Genomic DNA, 24013 nt, shown 5'->3' on the forward strand with positions numbered 1-24013 from the left:
AGTAGCAGCACTAACACAACAGTAAATCAGTTTTCCATTCATCAGTAATTTGTGTTATTGCTACATTTATATGAGAGACTTTTAACACGTTCTGGTCTGAGCCACAATATCGTTGACCCATCCTCCGCTTGAAGCCAGCAAGCTGAATTATAAAAAAAATAAGTGAGCGCAGCAGTAAAACTGTATTCCACACGGAGTTAAACTTTGGCTTTTAATCTGCGGCCCACGTACGTCCAGAACCATTCCTATGACATCAACTAAATAATTTGACCAATCCAGCACGTCACGCCACCCTTCCAGCCCTGGACTCCATAGATTATGCAACAGCCTGGATAAGTTCAAGATTTGTTAAAAAATAGTGTGTGAATATCAAATCATGAACCCTGTATCATGATTGACACCCTGCAGAGAGTGAAATAATACACCCTTATTTAGCAGTAAAACTGAAAGGACGTTACAGTGGTTCTTCCAGAAGAACAAAAAAAGGCTATTTAGATTGGCAGCAAGACTTCAGTAATCTCTCAAACTTCCAAAAGCATTACATCTACTATGTTCAGCGCCAATATGCACCTATGCAATATCATTTATTTAAGGCAAGTGATTTCATGTTGTTAGCTTGTATAAACACACCCTCCAAAATGCACTGGATGGCATTCTGCAGATATGCATTCAAACCTCATGATGCATGAACCTGTGACGGCGGGCTGAAGGCTAATTTCCTCTTTAGTCTTGCATCATGTACCTCGTTAAGCAGAAAGGAAGAGTCACAACATGTCCCTGTCGAAGCCACGTGAGCTCCTTCAGTGGAGGTCCAGCCAGCATAATTGGGGATTCGTGCTGGCTCTCGCTGAACTTCCACCATTGCTCGAATGGCGCCATTACTCTTCCAGAGAGGCGTATTTGTGTTTGTGACATGTTGCCATGCTAACAGTGTGATGCTTGAGAAAGTGTTTCAAAACCTTACCTTGTCCCAGTACCTTTTCACATACACATGAATGCATCGCTGTGACTTCAGAAGCTCCTAAGCTGCCGTCTCATCTATCTTTCGAGCAGACAACAGGCGGGGTGTGGAGCGTGCGAGGCTGCGATAAGCTCCAGATTTTATTGAAGGCATGAGAAGTAGAAAAAACATGAAGGGGGTTAAATGATTCAATGCGTCACAGTGCTGTACAAGAGAGTGGATTCGGCAACAACGCTCTTTCAGACATACAAAACACAGCAAGCAGCCACCTGGACAACGAAATTCCTCTCTTCTGCTCTGAGTGTTAAACAATGGACAGGATGTAGTGCCCTGGCAGTTTTAAAAAGCAAATACTGTGCATTTTGAGGCCTAAAGCAGATTCCGTTGGCGACCCTGATGAGATAAGCATGCTTGGGGAGCGCAGGTGTAATGATTTAAGGAGCCTGGCTCACTTCCAAAGCAATTTTGTTTTAATTTGACCTTTTAAGATGATAAAGTAATCTTAAAAGCGGAGTATGATAGCATGGCTGAAGCATACTAGTGAAATGTCGTAACATAACGTCTGGTAGTGGTTGTTTACATACAGGAGGCTTCAAAATAAACACTGGACTTACTTATAAAGCAATAGTCAACAAAAGTTTGTCTGGTAAAGACTGTACACGATATATGAGCTTCGGCATTCAATATGAATAAATAGTTGATGATAAATAAAAAATAAAAGCATATAAAATGCAATTGTGCAACGCTACAGATGTGTTATAGTAAAAGGTATTGAAATGAATGAAATTGTTAAATATCAGAGTTGGAAATTTCTCAAAAAACGCCCCTCGTATCCTAATGCCTACATTCAGTGGTGTTTGCATAGGTTATCTGAGGCTTTCGGTGCTACATCTTAGACTGTAGTGGATTTCGTACTGTCCAGAAGCAGCTTGTCAGCTAGTCAGTTTGAACCTCCAGAGCACTCCAGAGGCTATGCTTACTGAAGTCTTCCACAGAAGAGGCATGGTTTAGGTTTAGTGTTCTCACGCCAGTGGGGTGCTCTCTCTGGAGCTGGGCATGGGCTCCTCCACGCTCCTCTTCTTGCTTGTGTGCTTACGTTTCCCTGTAGAACTCGGCCCTTCGTCTGCTCTGGCACCCTCCAGACATATGGCTGCTTCTCCGCTCCCACGGCTAACGAACACGGAGGGATTCTGCGATGCCATTTCAAAGCGCTGCTCTGCAGCCTTCCGAGCTGCGGCCTTCCTCCTGGTCCTGGGCTGGGGGGAGGGCAGGGGCTGGGCTGCTGCAGGAAGAGGCAAAGCACGTTGGGTGGAGGAGGAATGGGCAGCAGTAGCAACGGAGATGGGCGCTGGCGCCCCCGCCAAGGTTGCGGTGCCCAGCCGCGCCAACGCTACAGGAATCTCCTCCAGAGACTCTGCGGAATCAGAATGGTACTCAGCTGGAGGGCCGGCAGCCTGTACGGGGGCCAGGGGGGGCAGGGTCACCCGCAGAGGGAACGCTGGGAATGGGAGGCGCTGGCTTAAGGACGAGGACAGAGTGGCAGCAGCTACAGAGGAGTCTATGGCAAAGGATACACACAAGGGCACAAGGTAGACAGGTCACTACAGACACAATAAAACACGCACACAACCTACTGTGCAGAAAGATAAAACACTAAAATGTATAATATTAAAGGAATTGTTTGGCAAAAAGTCAAGAGTATTCCCTCTTACTCCCAATGTTTATTTTCTTTTTTAATTTAGCCATAAATGGCATATGAGCAACAAATAACTGAAGCTTATAGCTGCCAATTAGCTTCGTAAAAGCTGCCCATCTTAGAGCCTTGGCCTCAACAGTTTTTGATAATCTCTATATCCACAAAAGAATTCACAAATAGCTCTAGAAAGCTCATGTGAGCATGCCAGTCCAGGAGGGGTGAAAATAATATTGAATACCTTAAGAAAACCATTGGAAGCATGCAAAAAGGCCCAAAAGACACCCAAATAGGCAGGCATGGAAGCCATTTGTTCTGTCTTTTGCATTTAACCTACACATGCCACACATGCCCGGAGCAGTGGGCAGCCCTAACTACAGTACCCGGTAGCAGTTACTGGCTGAGTGCCTAGGCATCAGTTGCTTGCTCTCACAGCATGAAGCTGAAGCATTTTCTTCAAGCTGTATTGCTCAAACACTATGCCCTGCATAATCTCAATCAAAATCAAAAATTGTTCTCATGACAAGTTCTGACGCAGTGGAATGAAAAAAAGTAAATGCACAATAACTAGCAATAACTGCAAACTTCAACCTACAACACGTTTTCAAAAACCTGTGCAGTGTTTGTGTGAACCTGAGATCAAAACACAATGAAAACAGCATGGTAAAACTACCTGGATACATGTGATCAGGGCCTTAATAACATATGTACCAAGCCGCATTAAGTAAACTCAATTTTCTTTTTTTTTTTTGTCATCTGCGAACCATTCTTATGACATTACCATCATCTATACTTTAGCACAACTTCAACCGATTAGATGCAAGTGTGTGTATAAGGAGTGTTTGGCACAGTTTGCACTATGTTAACTAGGGGGGCAAAAGTAATCTTCACTTATTAGAGATACATTCACCTCGTAGCTCCATCCCAGAACTACAGAATTAAATTCTGAGTATCAAACATGTCTTAGCTGATCAAGTATTTTTGGAGTAAGGTAGGGAAACAGTGGGCATTTATTTTTCACCGAACAATTCCTTTACACCACTACTGAGGAACAGAACCATCATATACAATCAAATGCGAACGACCTGCGAACACCGAGCTGTTAACATTATCAAAGAAATGAAAACCAAGAGGTTCCGCTTTGCTCTCACTACACAGAGGTAACTACATGTGAAAGATGCTGTAGTCATTAGAATGGGGTAGATCACGACTGAGAACCCCAGCACTAAGGAGTGCAATACTGAACTCACACACACACCTATAAAACAATTAAATGACTAGTAACAGCAGTGTAGATGGCTTACATGACAAACACTGCCCTGATCATAGCTTTGCAAACAGCATATCTTAGTGTTTAAACACCATAAATCATGAAACATATGAGAACTACTAACAGCACAATGACAAAAGCAAATACAATGGTCAACAATGTTTTAACTGTTAAATAATTATGGTGGTCACAAATTCCATGGCGAAACAAAGGGGAATTCCACTAATTGAAAACTGCAGCAAAGAGTGGTTTGGTGTGAAATGATGCAGACATTGAAACTAAGGTTTCTGATGACCACCACTGTAATGTTCACAAATAATACAGAATTTAATTTGCCATCCAAAATAGTAGGCATGTGAAGCTGGAGAAACGGTATGCACTATGATACAGGGGTTATAATTTATTATATGCCGTGACATATTGTGATACTGTAAGAAAAAAAGTGTTTTGGTTTTTTATTAAACTTTAGAAAAACTGTCATAATATTAAAAACACCATCATATGAATCAAATCTGAGTAAAAAGTTAGAACTGTGGGATCTGGTCAGGGTTTAAACACAACACAAAAGAAACACTATCTACTACCAGTCTTTGCATGTATTTGCAACTATTTATTAATAATACTAATACTAATTTTCTTAAAACTGATACAGTATTGCAAAGCATAATATCACAAAACTTTGCTATATAGACATTTTGCTTACCCCTCCACTAAACAGACAGTTAACATAAATGTGTTGTTTATGTGAAATGTTGAGAATGATTAAAATAGTAGAAAAATAGTATATAAAAAATAAAATAATTATTAATTTGCTCTATTACCCCTCATACACATAAAAAAAGAACCTTTACTTAAAATTACCATAAAATTATTCATCAGACATCAGGCAACATTCATAACCATGCCATAGCCTTACTGATATATCTTTAGTTTTTTTTATCTATATGATGCATTAAAGCAGCATTGTGCAAGAATGGGTCTCCCAAGAGATAGGGAGAGCCAGGCACAGTAAAAGCCTCAAAATTATGATGATACTTTGCTGACTTTACAATCAGCAGAGGATCATCATGACTTTGAGGCTGTTATTTTAAAGTAGAAATACTACATAATGTTGCTTTAATGCTGCATAATATTGCGTCAGATGCCTGGTTCCAACCAATCCTGTAAGGATTACTGGAATGCATAATTGCACATCAAACCACTTTGCTTACTTCTCAACTGCAGTTTAGTAGCACTCCAGCTAGGAACGCCACTGGTAATCACTATGCTCATAGTAGCCGAGATTTCTCTAGAATACTGATTTCTAATCAGTCCATATACCTCTACACAAAACTGCCATAACTGACACTACCAACACTACTATGTGTAATACACAATCGCCAGTGTGTCTTTAAATGCTAGAGCCTGACCGTGAGCTTTTCTCTGTAGGTGTGGTAATGTGTGTTTAGACCTTATCTTGCACAAGTAACAAGGCAGTTATTGAGGAGGTAAAACTATGGTGATGACAACTAAATAATGGGTAAACAAATCTAGTTCAAATAAAGCTGAGAGTGTCACTAGGCAGTCACTGAGGCAGTCCCGTGCTTTGTGTGGTTAGCATGATGATTTATTCTAATGAAGGTCATTAAAGAATACACACTGGTTATTCCCAAAACTACAGTTGGTGTGCGATTTTGTGCATCTTACCCTGTTCAGCAGAGTGGTGTGCGATGGCTCTGCTGGAGCTCGTCTCGGTGGCACGGTCATTAATCACTTCCGCTGGAACTTTACGCACTTTCTTCTTTTTCTTCTACAAAAAAAAAAAAGAAAAAAAAGAAAGATTACAACTGTTTGTTACGGCCAGTGTGTCTAAACAAGCCCTTTCCAATAACATTTATTTACAATATCCTCATCCTCAATGCTTCCCATAGCTTTGTTCCATAGTTAAGTGCAGAAGTTAAAAAGTACTTTGGCCAATCAATCAATCACTTATCTCAATAAACTGATTTCAGCTCAGGTTTATTTTTGGGATGTCTTTCTTAAACAGACTGCCTCCGCACTTCAATATGACCAAGGTCAGATCTTGGCTTGGTCATTCTAAAATACAGCATTTGTTTGGAGTCACCCGGTGGTTGATTTACTCCCTGTGTTTTAGAGCACAGAGGTACACCCATACAATCTGTAGAATTTCCTAATGCAACTCAGAATTCATTGGTTTCTCATCGAATTCAAGCCCTCCGAAAGAACACAAAAACAAATAAATATTAGTGGACACTTCTATTGAATGCATTAAGCTACTTGGAAATGCACCTATTGCTGACACAGATGTGCAAATGCACACACATAGCTTGTCTAGTCCCTGCAGAGACGTATTGCCAATAGAAATATGTCTATAAAAATAGACATTCTAGACCACATAAAAATGAACCTAGAGGGACGTAAAGCCCCCCAGCATTGAGCTGTGGAGCAGTAGAACTGATCATCCAACATCCTGACCTCACTAATGCTCTGAATGCCATCAAATCCTCACAACAATGCTCCAAAATCTAGTAGAAAGCCTTTCCTGGACAATACAGACGGGAAAATCTTTTTTTCCAATATCCTTGGTTTCAGAAGAAACAATGGATGAACAGGTGTCCCAATACTTTTGTCCATATAGTGTATATCTGAACACTGTTTATAATAAAAGCTCTGACATGTCAGCTCTCACAGGCTTCAAACTCTGGATAAACAATTAAGCTTTGTAAATGCTTCTCTGATAATCAAACCAGAGAGATGGTTTCCAGGTATGTGGCAAGTCAAACGTCCAGTATGGTAGAAGCTCCAAAACGTCTATCTTACTGTTTTGTTTCTTCTTAAGAAAGGGGGGGGGTTCAGTGTGTGCACTGGGTGTCGAACCTGTGTGTTTTTGAGGGGACGAGGTGCTGGTTTCTGTTCTGTGGAAATGGGAGGGAGCAGTTCCTCTTCAATCATTCTCTCAGGTGAGCTTCTGACCCTGCCGTTACCAAACAACCTGCACAGACAGACACAAACAGACGGTCAGGTACAGTAGATTAAAAGACAAACTTATGCTCCAAGTATGCTTTAGAAGGAGATTTTTTTCCATTGCCTTTTACTGAGACTCTGTTTTCAACCCGAGGCCTACTTCATAAACCATGTCTGGAAAATCATCTCTGGAAAATGATGTCATCATAGGCGATGCATCACATGAGCGACACACATATTAACCATAATATTGGAAAGCCATTATTTTCTTTACATAGAAACTAATAGTACATTAGGAACAATCTCCACCTTTAATCATGTTAAATTAAACATTAATTCTAGACATTTAGCCAGTCAAACTGATCATTTTAGAGTCCCCCCCTCTAATGACATAAAAAAAACACCATATATTCTTACAACTTTGTTTTAGACAAAAAAAACAAAACACCAAGCTATAAAAAAAAGCTATATATATATATACTTATCTGAACTTCCTTAACCTTTTTCTGCTGACTCAACAGCCACCTCACAACAACAATCACTAAACATTACTGAGCAAAAATGTGCATGGAAAAATCAGGAGTGTAACAAAGCACCCATCATCCTTTACAAGTAACACTTCACTGTCCTCTGCAGTTGATCACTTCCATTTATCATTCGGTGTCTCTCTCTCTCACCCTCTTGTTTGGTTTTTACCACTGGAAACAGTTGAAGTGTAAAACATATGGAGATACACTGAGCTATCAAAATGATTTACTAATTAATAATAATTGTTGATATTTTATTGAATAATAACCTAACTAGATTTTCTCATTTAACACTTTTCTTTTACAAAGTTCAAATATAAATGATTTGAAAAGTGAGGCTGGAACTTTGTACACAATAGAATCGTGTTATACAGCTATACAAAGAGGTTATACATTTTAAACAGTTATTTCATAATATAAATTCTACAAATACACTGTATTTTTATATACTTAAATTATAAAAATTATATAATTTAAAATATATATTGTTTAACTTTTGAACAACAATGCACAGTATGCAACACATAATAACTGATTCTTTCAAGGGTTCCCAACAGGGTGTTGATCCAGGCAATTTTAATGCATTGGCCCTCTGGCGTCCTTAATAGACATGATCCACAGCTGCTGCAGACGAACTTCTCATTTTTTCAAAAGCTACACTACACTGTGACATTACACTGTGACACTGCGACACTGTGACTGTGTCATTTCAGTGAGAAAACTGGTGTGGTGACGTTACCTGTTAGCAGCCACAACAAAATGTAAAACTCTCCACACCACCTTAAACAGTGCCCCAGTTACACTGTGTACATTTCAACAGCAGAATGTAACTGCCGCATCATTTAAGGTGGAACAGAAAGTTCGGGGAAGAGGAAAACTAGCTTGGCATTAACCTCGCCTAAATGTAAATGTGATAGCAATTAAAAAAAAAAGAAAAAAAAGAAAAACGCCAAACAGATTGTTATTTAATCTGTCAGAAGAGACAGATTTGGTTGTCCAAGGACACATCTTTTTCCATTATCTCTGTTTGGGAAGATCTAACATTCCTCTAATCCCGTCTTTACTCTGGAATTATGCCTGGTTATCTACAAGGAAATGCTCTGTTCTACCAGCAAGAGAACCATGCTCCTTTCTTTGGTTCTAAACCAGCTGAGTATGGTGCATTCATAGCCAAAGGGGAGTGATTTGACTGCAGAGTTGTAAAGGAACTGGCAGCTGAATGATCAGGTAGGTCAGTAAGACTGCAAGATATTAAACACTATAGAGTTTAAATCAGTTTAAAAAGTTGCTCCAAACAAAGTAAATCAGTTTAGAGTTTAGTCAAACTGGTATTAAAAACAGTGAATTTACTGGGGTTTATCTGGGGCTGTATCATCTATAGAAACACAAAGATCAGATCAGATCTGACATTAAGAGGCATTAAGAGACTCGGATCGAGGGAGTAAAAAAAAAAAAATTGATCGGGACATCCCCCCTAAACTGCTTCAATCCAAACAGCCCATGAAAAGAAAACTGAACTCAATACAGCCATTTAATTGTTCTGACCTTTTACTTTTAATGACCGCTACGGCTGAGGTCAGTGGCAGTGGCTCTAAACATGTTTTTCTTCGTCTTTTAATTCGCTGTGTCTCATTAAAGTCATGGGAAAAGAATCTGATTTTGCACTTTGTGTTTTCGCAAAGAAAACCGTCTCCATGACAGCATGATGAAAGCTTGTTTTGTCACTGCTACAAGATTACCTTTAACATTCACTTTCAATTTCACGTTCGTTCACTTTACAAAACATGTTTGTGTATACACACACACACACACACACACACACACACACACACACACACACACACACACACACACACACACACACACACACACACACACACACACACACACACACACACACGTGTGCACCAACTCATCTCTGAAAACAAACAGGCCTTAAACACACAAGGCCAAACTCTGATGTGTGGAAACAGACAGCCTTGTAACACAAGAAGAAGCCTTAACAGCAAAGAAGCCAAAACCACTTCAGTGTTTTTCTTTCTACAGTGCCAGCAGAAGGAACAACAGATGTACAAATGCCCATGGAACTCTAATTCGCACATCTCTGGCAATAGCGTATATTCTGTATTTTCTAGCGAGAGTCACTCCCCCAGTCGTGATTACTCCGCAATGTCTGTGGATTATATCTTTGCACCGTTTTAACTGTCTAATAAAAGCTTTTATGTCCCTACTCCCAAAGTCCCAACCATTTCACCCAGGGCTTGACTGAGCGACCGAATAGCAGAACAGCCCAATACTATAAAAAAAACATTGCTTGCACTTTTACGAGTCATTGTAAAAAGTAATCAATAGGCCACCAAGCCCTAGTTCTTTCATCAGGGTGTGGGAAGGATTTAAGCAAGGCGCGCTCGATCTGATGGAAATGAGAGCGCTGAAATCATTCACTGAGAATAAAGGCAGGAGGCCTATAAAACGTATGACTTTGGGCAGCGGTGGCTTGTGAATAATGCTAGGTACTGTACTCACAGTGCATTTATGTAAAAAAAAAAAGTAAAAAAAGTTATTTTTATATATATATATATATATATATATATATATTTTTTTTTTTATATATATACAAGGCACACTCACTGATTTTTCCCCTTTTTATTTCCCATCTTCATTCAGGTACAGAATGCTGAGACAACAAAGAGCCTTATTTTTGGCTCCTGGGCTCCCCCAACACTTTTACACCACTGCCGTAAATACAAATTACACTATGAGCGACAGCTATAAATGTGCATTTGTTCACAAGCTAAGAGATACAGAACAGACGTGCATCTGTGAGCATAAACGTAATGTATTTTTTTTGTATAGTTCAGTCAGCAATGGCGATTCGAGGATTCTAGAAATGGGGAGACTAAGGCAATTTTGACGAGGGTGCGCTGGCTAATAACACTGGATTTTGCTGCATTCAGACGGCAAAGAATTTCACACATAACCCCCCCCATGCAAAACGTGAGCAAACTGCCCGTGATGTGAAGTCCTGTTCCATGAGTGGAGCTTCATGGGAGGATGCCACAACATACTTAAAATAACATCAATACACTAAAAAATAGCACTTATTACACTATTTGAAGGGAAATGATACCTTAGTGATAGCGATGCAGGGAGTTCTTTAATTAGCATGTTTATAAACGCATAAATGCTAATGATACTGTAACACCATAAAGCCCTATGCCCTCCTTTTTTGAGTGGAATGTCTCACTTCCTAAACGCAGCCTATGTGAGGACTCTGGGCTGTGTGAGGTGAAATATGTGGCTTTGGACAGTACCTGTAAGATTTATATTCACTGTTGTGAGAGCGCCGCAGAGCCAATAAAAGTGTGTCTTTAACTAGCAGTTCACACTTAACTGTAAGACTGGACACCAATTCAGGTTCGTTATTATGTCAGGAAGGCGTCTTGTGGCAAGCGTCTGATGAACCAATTATGCAAATTTTCTCCTTATGCCCTGTAAAAATAGTAGCTTTTTTTATTTTCCCAGTGTCATGCTGCGTAATTCACAGGGTCATTCGTGCGCAACAATGTTTGAAATTTGTTCTCGTACTGGTACTTCTAAATCAAAATTCTGTACACTGTTAGGAAACAAATAAAATATCATTTTTGCGTGTTTAGGGGTGGTAGAGATGAGGAATAAACACCCTGTTACAACTTACTCAGGTCCGCCCCGTGAGCTCATGTGGTTAGGATCCTCCACCTCCATCTCAGGATTGGTGTAGCCTAAAGGGCCTGAGTAGCTCACATCCTGAAAGGAAGCGAGAAAGAAAAATGAAGAAATAAAGGACGGCAGAACGAAAAACAGAAAGAAAAAAACAAATTAAAGCAAAATTTCATGAAATAAGAACTCATGAAATAACAAGAAACATTAAGAAAAAAGTACTAAATAAATATGCCCCCCCCCCAAAAAAAAGCAAGAAAATGCCATTTTTTAATAAATATAGACCCTGCCAGCATTAAGGAGTAAACACACAATCAGAATGTATTTGCAGTTCCCTAATGGTTAAGTGGGATGAGCAAAATGGCAGAAACCAGATAAACAAATGAAGTAAATACGACTTAAACTAAGTAAAATCATGAAAACTACATATATGTTAAATATTATCCATAAAAAAAAAAGAATCTCACTGCGGCAGGCTCTGAAAAACGTCTTCTAATGGATCATAAAGGACGCCAGAGGGCTTGAAAACAAATGACTGGAAACAAATCAGACTACACGTTACTCTAACAATGCAACCCACTAAGCTGCCTTCCAGACGGGTTCCTGACCCTGTCCCTTCTTCAGTTTGGCAAACGTTAGCAAACTAACCTAAACGAATACAAAAATATGCCTTCAATCTGCATTAACTCCAGTATAGAGTATGCAGAGTTTGGATGCATCACTATGTTGGATTCATAGGCTTGTGAATCTGTATGTTGTGTACTCACAATGGTGTGTGCACTGGAAGTGCTGTGCGTGTGTACACACAGTGACACCATGGTAGGTGACTGTGAAGCCCAGCCCCACACAACAATCTGCTCAGCTCCTTTAAATAATTCCAAAGAACGATGAAGTCATCAACACACCCACCCACACCACCACTTTCTCACAGACATGCCAGATACTCTACCAGCGCATCTTGCGCAACTACTTTTGCCAGATACTTACTAAAAGCACAGGCTACACGGATACTTTCCTGAAAGTCTTTTATCAGAGCTTTTATGTAGCATGTATAGCTGCTATTAAATATCACAGTGGTTCATTAGCACAATGCGACCTCCATGATGTCTGGGAGAAAGGTATGTGCTGTTGATGTGCTTTTGCAGCCAACCGTTTTCAATCTGTACTCAAACAACTCACACGTGCACATTTCACCACTTACTACATATATCTGCATCTTGCAGTGTAGCCTCTACATTTCTGTTTACGTCTTCTGAGGACAGTGCTCATTGCCATATTTCCCCTTTATGTGAGGGGTCTTTGATCTGACAGTTTCCTCTAATATTAGCTGTGGAGCTCTTCTTTGACCTACCAGTTCCATTAAGGTACCCAAGCTCCCTTCATTCTTAATAATGTTCCAAAAAGTTGATTTTGGTTAGCCTATGGTTTGGCCAAGGTTTATATGTTTACTGGTCTTTCACTGGCAAAAAGTGGGTCTAATGATGGCAGTAGGAATGCACTGATGCTCCGCCTTCTGTTCCAATACCTGACATGTGTGAAGCCCTTATCCTTCAAGACGGTTTCTGGTATCGTTCTCTCTATTGCTCTATATACCAATACAGCATCAGTGATGGTGCAAGACTAGGTGACAAACAGCAAAAGCAGACCTCACAGGTGAGCAAAAGCTTTGAATAAAGACTAGACACCTGTAAAGCCCAAACACTACATGTCCAGACAATCATATTCAACATTTGTGTTGGACACAGATGGAATTTAGCCTCCAGCTTTAACCCATAGAGTGAACCTGTTCAGTGAACACACACATACACATTAGTGATCAAACATACACCATGACAGTGAGCATACGTGCCTGGAGCGGTGGGCAGTCATTAATGCAGAAAGGGTAAAGGGCCAGACTGCCGAGCCCAGATATCAAACCCACAACCCTGTTGTCAATAGCCCGGTGCTCTAACCGCTGAGTCACCACTGCCCCACTATCAGGGCTAATTTAAACAATAAAATGGATAATAATACCCATTATTAAAATCTTGGTTGGTGCACATTAACCACATAAAAAATCCCTTTGTCCCAAACTACTGGACATTATGGGCATGGTGTTCTCCCAGTGTTTTTGTTCAAATAACACTTTTAATAAGTAAGCCTGCTTCTCTTCACTTCACGGTAATGCGTTTCTCCATCACGTCTCTCCCCTTGCTCTATTGGTCGGTCACTTTCCAAGAGTCACGCTGCCCTTCGAACACACAGCTCCCTAAAACAGGAAGTGACCTAATGGCGTGTGTGCTCATTTCCCATGGCCTGGCGAGACCCCAATGTGCCGCCCATGTGAGATTTTCACTGCCACTTGGCAAAGACATTTTTCGGAGAAAGCGCTAATTGCGCGCCAGCTATGCAGTCTCCCAGGCATGACAAATCAAAACAATCAGGTTGCCATAAGCAACATTCCCCAACCTCCCTCCCCGCATCCCCTCCTTTCAGGCAACAGTGTCCAGGGGCAACACATGATTCCATATTTCACTTTGCCATCCAGCTTTGCAGGGCAATGATCTGCACTTTGAAGACTTGTTTTGCCTTAGTGTAATCATTCACGTTCGTCCTTCCCGAGGGCGAACGCCTGATGAAGAGTAAGCTAAACAGCAGCCCGTATCAGTTTCATTGGGTCTGGCTAAGGTTTGGTGTTAACAGGTTCTGATTAATGATTTAAATGGCTAAACACAGTCAAGCCAGTCTGCAATGAAGATAACCTCGCGTCTCACTTGCAAACTACTAACGGGTCAGAGTGAGGTCTTAGCAAGCTTGCTTGTACCCTGGCTTATTTTATAAACTTTCCTCTAAATAAACAAATAAACAAGCAATTATGCAAACGGTGTGCTTAATCTGACTGGCCAGGAGTGTGTAAACAGGCCTTAAGTGTCTAAACACCGCACCTGGACTGTGGCTTGTTTGTGTGCATGTTTACCTTGATGAGATTCATCTTGGGAACGGCAGTGTCATTCCCTGAGGGGCCTTTATTTGTGTCCCTGGATTCCTGTCGATGCCTCTGTCGAATGATATAGTCATATGTGCTCAGCCTGTTCCACACTGACAGAGAGAACGAGAAAAGCCATCTTATTAGATTGCGAAAGAAACCTGGAAACTGAAGACACAACTGGAAGAGTAAGCAGTAAATTGTACAGCAAGCTCATATAAAAGACCCTCCTGGGTACCTTTTCTACCTATTCTTCTCAACTACTGCATTACTTAGACCTGAACTGCTCCTTCGCCCCCTTGTGGAACATACAGTCAATCACAGTACATTAAGGACTAGCAATAATACCTAATAATAATCAGCATTGAAATACACTATGGGCTAGTTTCCCGGATAGAGATTAACCCTACTCTTGGGGTACATTTTCCTTTCAATGGGGAATCTCTATTCAGAAGGTGGTGTAGTCCAGGACTAGGTCTCATCCTTGGCAAGGAAACCAGACCATCATGTCCAAATGTGTGTGTACACCCCTAATGAATGCATTCAGCTACTTTCAGTTGCACTCATTGCTGACAAAGGGGATGACCTCGCTAATGCTCTTGTTGCTGAATGCAATCAAATCCTCACTGCAAAGCACCAAAATCTAGCAGACAGCCCTCCCTGGACAGTAGTTACTCTAACAACATAGGAGGATTTTTTTTTTTATTTAATTTTTTTAAATACCCTTAATTTCAGTAAAAACAATTAATAAGCAGGTGTCCCAATACTTTTGTCCATATAGTGTATAACTAAGCTTTAGAATTATGAAGATCCTTTCACATTTGAAAACCCAATTTTAAGTCACGACCCTGTCATTTTATCCCCCACATAAAGGTTTACTTCTGCTTCTTTGCTCTTTTTGGTGCCCTTTTCATATACAGTGATGTAAATGTCAGGGTACCCCTGGTCAAAATTTCAGACGGTTTCTTTAATATTTTAAGCAAGACTGTGTTCTCTTTATCTTTTACGGTTTCAAAATAACAAAAAAAGAACAAAGGACTGAATCAAACATTTGGCCACTGCCCATTCTTCATCTAGTTCTGTGATTCTTGGGTCTTCTTGCATGCTCTGCTCTTGTGCGGTCTATCCACATATTTTGGACTGATGACTGTGAGGGCACTGCAAAATCACAGCTTGCACCTCTTGTGAATTTTGAGGGGTTTTATTTTATTTTATTTTTTTATTCAGTTTGCTTTTAGAATTTACTGTATTTAACAGAATCCATTCTTCCCTCTACCAATGAACTCTCCCCTGTGCCACTGGCTGCAACACAAGCAGTTGGAGAAGTGTTCTAGGGGGTCACTGTATTTTAAAATAGGTTTAAAAAGAAATAAATAAATAAAGTGTGAAATTACAAAACTAGTCTCCACTAAGCTTTACATCTCCTTCTTCAAGTGCTGCAGACCACACTGATGAGCCCAACTTTTAGAATTATTAAAACAAACTGTCCGTGTGCATTTTTTTTATATCGGTGCTGGAAAAATAGTGCACTACTGTACACTGTTACCTTGCCTCGTGTGTTAAGAGGTTTAATGAAACTCACTGTGTAAACAAAACAAATTATTATGATAATCCCCGTTATTATGACTCAGTACACAGCACTTAAAAAGCCCTCAAGCTCATGAGAATGATCTCCTCTTCACTTCAGTGTGCATCACAGCGAGACAATTAGCAAAATGGTCAGTCCTGGAAGTGCAGGCTAAATATGGAACGGGTGAATCATCATGCTTAGATACCATTAGAAACCACGCACTGCTCATCTAATGAGAATGAACATGACTGAGTGAACACCTGTTTTAATGAGTCAGCTTCAGGAAATTACAGACAAGGCCTTTAACGCACAGCATTCAAGTATAAACAGCCTTTAAGAGGCACAGTGCTTGGTATTAAAGGCACAAAACAGACACAGCCAATCCGTCGATTAGGGTCTGACTGCATCTTTGCCTAGTACGGCTTCAGGAAATTAACTGTTCTTGCTCTAGCCTCTGTGTAGCCATAGCAACAGGTGCTAGCTAGCTGATTCAGTCTAAGCTGAAAGGTATTCAATAACACACACCAGACAAAATCAATTAAGTTATATACCCCCCCCCCATCTCTGAAACCCTCTCTGGAACAGATTTGCACTGTTGATGCTGCTGTAGTGTAATGGTACAGCTGTTTGTTGTGTTGACTCAATGCTGCAGGGGGAAATAAATTCATCACTAGGACAGATGTGCCTAATTAACCTAATCTGAAATTTACCTCACCTCCCACCCCTTCACTAAATAAAGCTGTTATTATCACCCACTCTGCCAACTATATATATCAGAGATTTGTTTTAGATGCTAACCTTGTAGTGAATACAACAGGCAACAATACAGAGATACAGAGACGTCAGATAAGGTTTCAATCTCAGTATCTGTCCATTAAAAACAGGACGGAACTGTGGCCTCACCTATGGATAATTGCTAGGTCATTAGGACCTTAAATGTACTGAAAAAACAGTACAAATCAATGACACAGGAGAGACACGTAAACAGTCTACAGATGTTAAAACTATATCTTTACATGCGAGTCATGTCACCTTCATTACAGAACTTTCAGTAAAGTTACATAAAGCAGAGGGCTGCACTCACTGAGGTAGATGTGGAAGCAAAGCAAATGGCCAAGCAGCAGACTGGAGAGTAGCCCCAGAGCAATGGTTACTCCAGCCAGGGCAGGAATGGCTGGACCTGCAGTAGACACTGGAGCCACCGGCAGGAACACAAACCATACCACAGATTCATTCTTCACTAAAGACGAAAGAAAGTGAGGGAGGAAAGGAGAATAAAGGATAAACTCATCAAAAAAATGTTGTTAATAGCCTTCTCCTTTTTCCTCCTACGTACAGTAGTGTGCAAAAGACAGAGACAACCCCAGCAAAGGCATTTTTACATCTGTGCACATTTTTCTTGTTTTATTTAGTGCAATTCTTTAGTAGTGTAAGTTGACATGAACAGTTGGTTTTAATTGTGCAATCTTCATATGTGACAAACCCTGAACACGAATGGAATCCATTAAATAATATCATGGTTTTCAAGATTTTAAAATCGAAGCAATAAGCACTATGCTGACGGGTAGCTGTGGTCCTGGCATAAAAGACAGTATACAGACACACAATTATTAACCTTGCAGCTCGCTTTTAAGCGTTTGCCTTGCAAAGTTAATACCACCTTCAACTAAGCAAGCTGGGCCGTGCTAACACTGAAGTACTGATGTTGGATAAGCCTGGCAGGGGGCCGTGCCGGGGTAGCGCTGTTGGGACTAGCTAACGTTGCCTTAGTGATGTCGGATGAGGCCATAGCCAACTCCAGTATTTCAAACTGCATCATGCTACAGTGCACTAAAGCGCATTTGTTGCCACACTAATGATCAGTTATCTTAGAGAGGCTAATCTGGAACACCTATTCTCGTACTTATTAGATACTGTCTCCACCATGTTCTGTACTGGAAATATAAAGAACCAGGATCTTGCAGCACAAGAGTAACACGACTATGGAGCCAATCAGCGGATCCCTATGCCATTAAGCCCTCCCTTTGAACAATTATGTGGCTCTAAGTACGATTATCTAACCGTGCAGTGCAGAGAAAACTGGGCTCATTAAGTGACCCGTGCCGAACCGTGTCCGTGTGGAAAAGCCACCGAAACAGTTACCCTCTTTGCTCAAAACTGTTCAGCCCTGCAGTAGAAAAGCAGGCATATGAGTTTGTAGGTCACCTTCCCATTAGCTTAAACTGGAGTGCAGTTGGTTCATGCAACAAGACAATGACCCAGCTAGGTCAATGACTTGGCCTATTATCGCACCTGCTCTGTTTTTATAACTGAATAACTGTGCCTGCTACAATGTAAGACCTAATAAAAGATTCCTACCTTGTTGAAAGTGTTTGTCAGATCGCAGTTTTGATGGATCCAAAAAGAACTCGATAAAAATGTAACTGGCGATGATCACAACTAAAAAAATACCCAGCAGAGCCGATATGACACTGTTCAGAAAGAGCCTGCAATGGAAAGTGACAAAGGATTTTAATCATTAATGAGGAAAACAATAGTTTAGCAAAGGTCATTATAAAACTACTGCCTAAACCAACTGCATTACTGCATGTTCTAGCACCAAGCTACCAACAGTAAAATTTAAACATGATTCAAACAAAAAGCATAACGCAATTACTCTAATCACAACTATAATTATTTTGTGTTCATGCTTCATTAGTACGCTCACAGCACCCACGCTGATGGTTTCTGGGAGGAGTCCTTTTGCTGCTACTGAAAAGAATGCATTTATTTTAGACTTTGGCATTTACTCTCTGTGGATGCCAAAACTGAGTTTTTATCTGATGCAGTTCTTATGTTAAAATGACTGATTTTGGCTTTGCATCAGAGAAATGTGTCATATTCCAGTGTCATATTGTGCAGCGCAGAACAGCAGAGAACACATGGCAAGCCAGCAAGGCGTGATGGAAAACCATCTGTTCTGACCTACTTTAACAATCAGAACATACTGCATATTCATTATTCACATCCGATTTCTTCAAAATAAAAGTCCTCCAAGGAGGACGGAAGTCTCACCAGTAGTTTCTGCTGCCCACACAGTTGTTCAGCCATCTACAGTGATGATCAAAACTGGCCACACACTTATTACAGGCACTGCAGTGTTTGGACTTTGGCCCGCTGAGGGGAAAAAAAGAACACAGAAACAGCATCTTTAGCACCACTATTAATGACAATGTGGAGGAACTCCTAGCTAACACGATAAGGGAAGTAAAGCATGCACAGAAACTCTCTTTAGCACCACTATTAATGACAATGTGTATCGGAGAGGAACTCTTAGCGGAGACGATTAGGGAAGTCAAGCATGCTGACTGCCCTCTGCTAACGCCATATGCTGCTGATAGACCCAGGTCTCAGCATTCTTTCCTTTCAGCCTGTAACTATAGCCAAGTAATCCTTCATATACACAAGGTCACAAAAATCCTGCCTCTCGATTTTTTTGTTTTTCCACTGTTTGACATGATATAAATCTGGCAGTTGTACATTGTGTCAAAATGTCATAATGAATGGAATGAAAAAAAAAAAAGCTGTCAGAAAACCTTTTTAACATTGACTTCCATTGATTTGGAAATTAAGAAGGTTACTTCCTTCTCTTGTAGTTGCTATTTTGAAGATACATGGTTTTTGCGGGACAACAACAACATGCAAATACAGAAACTTCATCAAACCCTGCTGCTATAACAAGTTTCATAGCTAAACATGCACTTACTACCTCTTTTATTCAAATATGAAGATGGGAGGAAATATACTCAGCAAAATAACTGGCATGTTTTAAGGTACACAGCTGCCATGAAATGAAAATGACAGTCTCTCCACTAGAAATCAACAAGGTTAAAAATTCAAAGCTGTTTTTTAGAAGTGAATCACAGACTTTGCAAGTTTCCTAGGGCAAATTTTGTTTAACATGTGAAACATTAAGTAAAACTGACATTTCATCAACAATCTATCTATCCATCAACAAACTGTGATATTTTTCATTTATACCAGTTACATAGGTTCAAATTATCTACTAAGGCCTGACACTACAATCATTTATTCCTTTAATTTAATCTCAATTACTTTATGCTTTGCACTCTCCTTTAACTCATGTTTATAGTATTACTATCAAAGTTAACATGCTAAATTATTAACTGCACTATTTCACAGCATTAACACCTCATTAACAACTTCCTTATTTAACCCTTTGAACCATCTGTGGTTCCAGGCTAAAGCAGCTGCTCCCACACTGTACGTTGCTATGATATGATCAGATCTGATCTGAGAGGGCTCCGAATGATTAATCTGCTCTTTGTTCACCTCTCCCGTATTCTGCTACAAGAGGACACTCATGTGGAGAGTGGAAGTTGGCAGAGGAACAGAAACATTCTGGTTAATGTGTTCATTCACATGGCACTGACAAAAAGCTCTTCTTTTAAACTGAAAAGGGTCAAATCTGAGCAAACAAATCAATTGTGATAAATCAGGATTAGAAACACAGAGTAACGTGGATAACTTCCCTACTTCTGGCACATGGTATAACCACATGAACACTTACACATCCACCTCACAGAGGTAGCAGTGGCAATTCTCAATCACGTGTGCATGCTTGGTGCGGTCAAACACAGGAACCGGGCCCTTGTAGCTCTTCGCTCTTACATTATAGTCCGCAGGATCGATGGAGACTGCCGTCAGGTGCACAAACAGGTGGCAGACGAACGTAATGCCTGTACACTGAACGCAGGGTTAAAGGCCAGTAACCGCAGGGGATCATACAGACTAGTGATAGTCATGAGACTATATGAAGAGTTGAGGTCCTTCATGAACATGAACCAGAACAAGTTAATGTACTTCAAATGAACTCACATACTACACCTTCAACACCCCCAGAAAAAACTTTAAACCTCATCCCAAAGGATACAATGTAGCCTGCTGGGATCCAATGGGAAGGCAGCAAAGGGACAAACACTCCAAAGCCTGTGACCGCGAAGTAAAGATACAGAAGCCAAGCCAGCAGCTGGAAAGGGTGCGGAGGCCAGCTCCAACCGTTTGTCCGAGAGCACAGTGGTAGGTCACCTCGCCTGGGCTGCCCGTCGCTGACCGGGGCGGTACGGTTAGGGTTCCTACCGCAGATGTCCATGGGAGAGCAGAGCAGATCCCCTCCTACCACTGAGACAGTTCAACAACACAGGGAATCACTTCTTTAGGTCATTCAGATTCAGAATACATCCATGCATCATTTTATCTACACCATTAAGAACTCATAAGCACCAGAGCATCAGCATCAGACCTCCAGGTCTAGAAGTGAAGACCCTTGGCCTAGAAGAACACTATAGGTGGGGTTCACGAATCACAAATATTAAAATAATAAAAAAGGGAACCTTAATAAAGTAAAACTGGATGAAGTTTACCATCAAACATTAAAAAACTGACATGCATATTTTTCCACAAAACATCATATCTTAGTATGATTAACAGCATTTTACTTAATGAATAACTCCTTGGTTAGCTACAAAACCCACCTATTCAGTTAGTGATTGATGGCTGTCCATCCGAGCGACCCAAAGCCAGTCCACCACGCCTCGGTCCACGGCATCTTCATCCAGTCAGCAGTACCGTCTCTCCCCACTCATCAACGCCAGGCTATGCAGCAGCTACAGCGCCGTGGTCCGCATAGCTCACCCGCTGCCTTCCCCCTCCTCCTTCAAGTACTTAACAATAGCTGTTAGACAGTTTTTCCATGGCCAGGCGTTACTCCTTCGTGGCATTAACACCTGACACACTTAACGGATACCAGTTGTTGTTCTTGAAACACAAGCGCTGGCTAAATACGGCATGGCAATAGTTGGCTGGTAGTTGCTAGCCAGCTAGCCAGCCATCCATCCATCCATCCAGGCAGGCAGGCAGTTCACAAACTCCAGCGGGAGCAGCTAATCTCGACGGCTTAGTCAGCCAGCGCCGTGATTAAACCTGACCGGAACGGAAACCCCCCTCAGAAAAAAGGTTGAATCCCAAATTTAGAGAGAGTCCTCAATACGACGTCCCCCCTGTCCGCGGTAGATCTGACAGCTAGCTCGTAAACGCGACCGCTAGCTGAAGTTGACTGAGAGCCGCAGCGACTCCTCTGATGCCCTGCAGCACTCAGACCCCGCCGCCTGCCTACTGTCTGTACAACCACATCACACCCAAACACCCGGATACTACTGCTGATACAGGTTATTTAGCTACTAAACACCCGCAGCTCCTGATCTTCATGCAAACTGAAGAGGACACTCCACTCGAGCGCGATTTTAGACACATCTACCGTTAGTACGTCCACCAACGCTGGACCAGCATAATTGGCATGAATGGGATCTGACCAGCGTACACACATCCGGGAACGTACGACTGCGGCTACCGTTTTCAGAATAAAAGCACGCCTTCCTAACATTAACTAGCAAAGTCATCCTTATACAACAACAATAATAGTAATAATAACAATAATAATAATAATAATAATAATAGTATTACGTAACAGCTTCCCAAACAGATCAATCATGGGTGTAGTAGTGCCCTGCATCTAGTAACTAAGGTGTTTTACTAGGTGGTTTTCATTTCAAATATGTCCAATTATTATTACTATTCTATTATTTTTTTATTATTATTATTATTATTATTATTATACATCTAATTCTAGTATAGAATCTAGTAACTAAGGTGTTTTACTAGGTGTTTTTCATTTCAAATATGTCCAATTATTATTACTATTCTATTATTATTATTATTATTATTATTATTATTATACATCTCATTCTAGTATAGAATCTAGTAACTAAGGTATTTTAGTAGGTGGTTTTCATTTCAAAATGAAATCCGGAAGCTGAGAAAGGCCCGTCTCCCTCCAACGTATTGTGAGGACCATCTGAGTCTCTCTCCCCTCCGTCATGGACATTTACACTGCCCGCTGCATCCGCAAAGCAACCAGCATTGTGGATGACTCCACCCACCCTTCACACAGACTGTTCTCCCTCCTGCCATCAGGAAGAAGGTACCGCAGCATCCGGTCCAACACGACCAGACTCCATCAGACTTCTCAACTCCAGAGACTGAACTGATGTTTATTTCTGTTCCATACACTCTCTCTCTCTCTCTCTCTCTCTCTCTCTCTCTCTCTCTCTCTTTCTCTCTCTCTCACTCTCACTCTCTCTCTCTCTCTCTCTCTCTCTCTCTCTCTTCTCTCTCTCTCTCTCTCTCACTCTCTCTCTCTCTCTCAGACTCTCTCTCTCTCTCTCTCTCTCTCTCAGACTCTCTCTCTCTCTCTCTCTCTCTCTCTCTCTTCTCTCTCTCTCTCTCTCTCTCTCTCTCTCTCTCTCTCTCTCTTGACTTGACTTGACTTGAAATTTGTCCAATTATTATTATTATTCTATTATTATTATTATACATCTCATTCTATTATATGTGATATTACTACATACATTAATACAGTAATATATTATTCATATGCATATACCAGTATATTTGTGTCAGAAAACAAATCCTGTACAATTCTGTAATTTAGAAAGATGAGAAAAAGATCAACTTGTGCCAGAACAATGGGTAAAGAATAGTATGCAGAAGGACAGGAGCTGCTCGTTATTCAAAGCATACCAGTTCATCTGTCAAACATGGTGGAGGCAGTGTTATGGCATGGCATACTGCTGCCAGTGGAACTGGGTTACTGGTTTCTGTTGATAATGTGTCTGTTGACAGAAGCAGCAAGAGGTGACCGGAAGTGTACAGAGCCATATAGAGAGCTTGGATTCTGTCAATGCTGCAAAAAGCTGGTAGAACAGCGCTAAATCCTAAACAATTATTATTATTATTATTATTATTATTATTATTATTAGTAGTAGTAGTAGTAGTATTAGTATTAGTAGTATTATTATTAGTATTGTCCTATTCAAATTCTCATTCTCATACGTGGTATTACTAACACATTTAAACATTCGCAATATGCATAATATTTAATTTTAATATTAAATAAAATATAAATAATAAATCTGCTTTTTGCTGCTTTTTACTTAGATACACCTGATTTCGCTCATCAGTCCATTTGCCATGTTTAGCTTCTCTGACCTTAAAGAAATAAGCGTTCCCTCAGATCCTGACCATTACCTCAAGGCTTCGTCCTCACAGCAGCATTGCTTATATCCGGCCAGAAGATGGCAGCAGGGTAATGTCCTTCATTTAAGGGTCGATCAGCTTCCAGCATTGTAACGCAGAGTCTGACACTTCATGTATTGCTGTTAAATCTGCCAACAACACACTAGTTAAGCTCGAGTGGTTTAATGCTTGAACTTATTTCACAAATGATCTCAGATACATCATACACAT

General features: G+C 40.7%; 1 protein-coding gene across 1 annotated transcript; it reads right to left on the reverse strand.

The window, feature by feature from the left end:
- Positions 1-1083: 1083 nt before the first annotated feature.
- zdhhc1 (zDHHC palmitoyltransferase 1) lies at positions 1084-22050 on the reverse strand. The gene is made up of 11 exons (XM_072671683.1): positions 21184-22050; positions 20583-20830; positions 20220-20395; positions 18704-18805; positions 18008-18135; positions 16734-16889; positions 14071-14192; positions 11113-11201; positions 6802-6916; positions 5611-5713; positions 1084-2519 (listed from the first exon to the last, which is right to left on the reverse strand). The coding sequence occupies exons 2-11, from the start codon at positions 20799-20801 to the stop codon at positions 1984-1986; spliced, it is 1746 nt and encodes a 581-aa protein (XP_072527784.1). The 5' UTR covers positions 20802-20830; positions 21184-22050; the 3' UTR covers positions 1084-1983.
- Positions 22051-24013: the final 1963 nt, after the last annotated feature.

The sequence above is a fragment of the Salminus brasiliensis genome, chromosome 25 (assembly GCF_030463535.1).
Source record: "Salminus brasiliensis chromosome 25, fSalBra1.hap2, whole genome shotgun sequence".
Taxonomy (NCBI): domain Eukaryota; kingdom Metazoa; phylum Chordata; class Actinopteri; order Characiformes; family Bryconidae; genus Salminus; species Salminus brasiliensis.

Bases quoted from the DNA above. Each gene is read 5' to 3' on its own strand.
- zdhhc1 (XM_072671683.1), bottom strand. From the start codon at position 20,801: ATGGACATCTGCGGTAGGAACCCTAACCGTACCGCCCCGGTCAGCGAC. The intron at 18,806-20,219 runs GTAAGTGTTCAT...TTTTCCCCTCAG, and splicing joins TACCTCTGTGAGGTGGATGT to CGGGCCAAAGTCCAAACACT. The intron at 6,917-11,112 runs GTAAGTTGTAAC...CTGTCTGTGCAG, and splicing joins AGCTCACGGGGCGGACCTGA to GTTGTTTGGTAACGGCAGGG.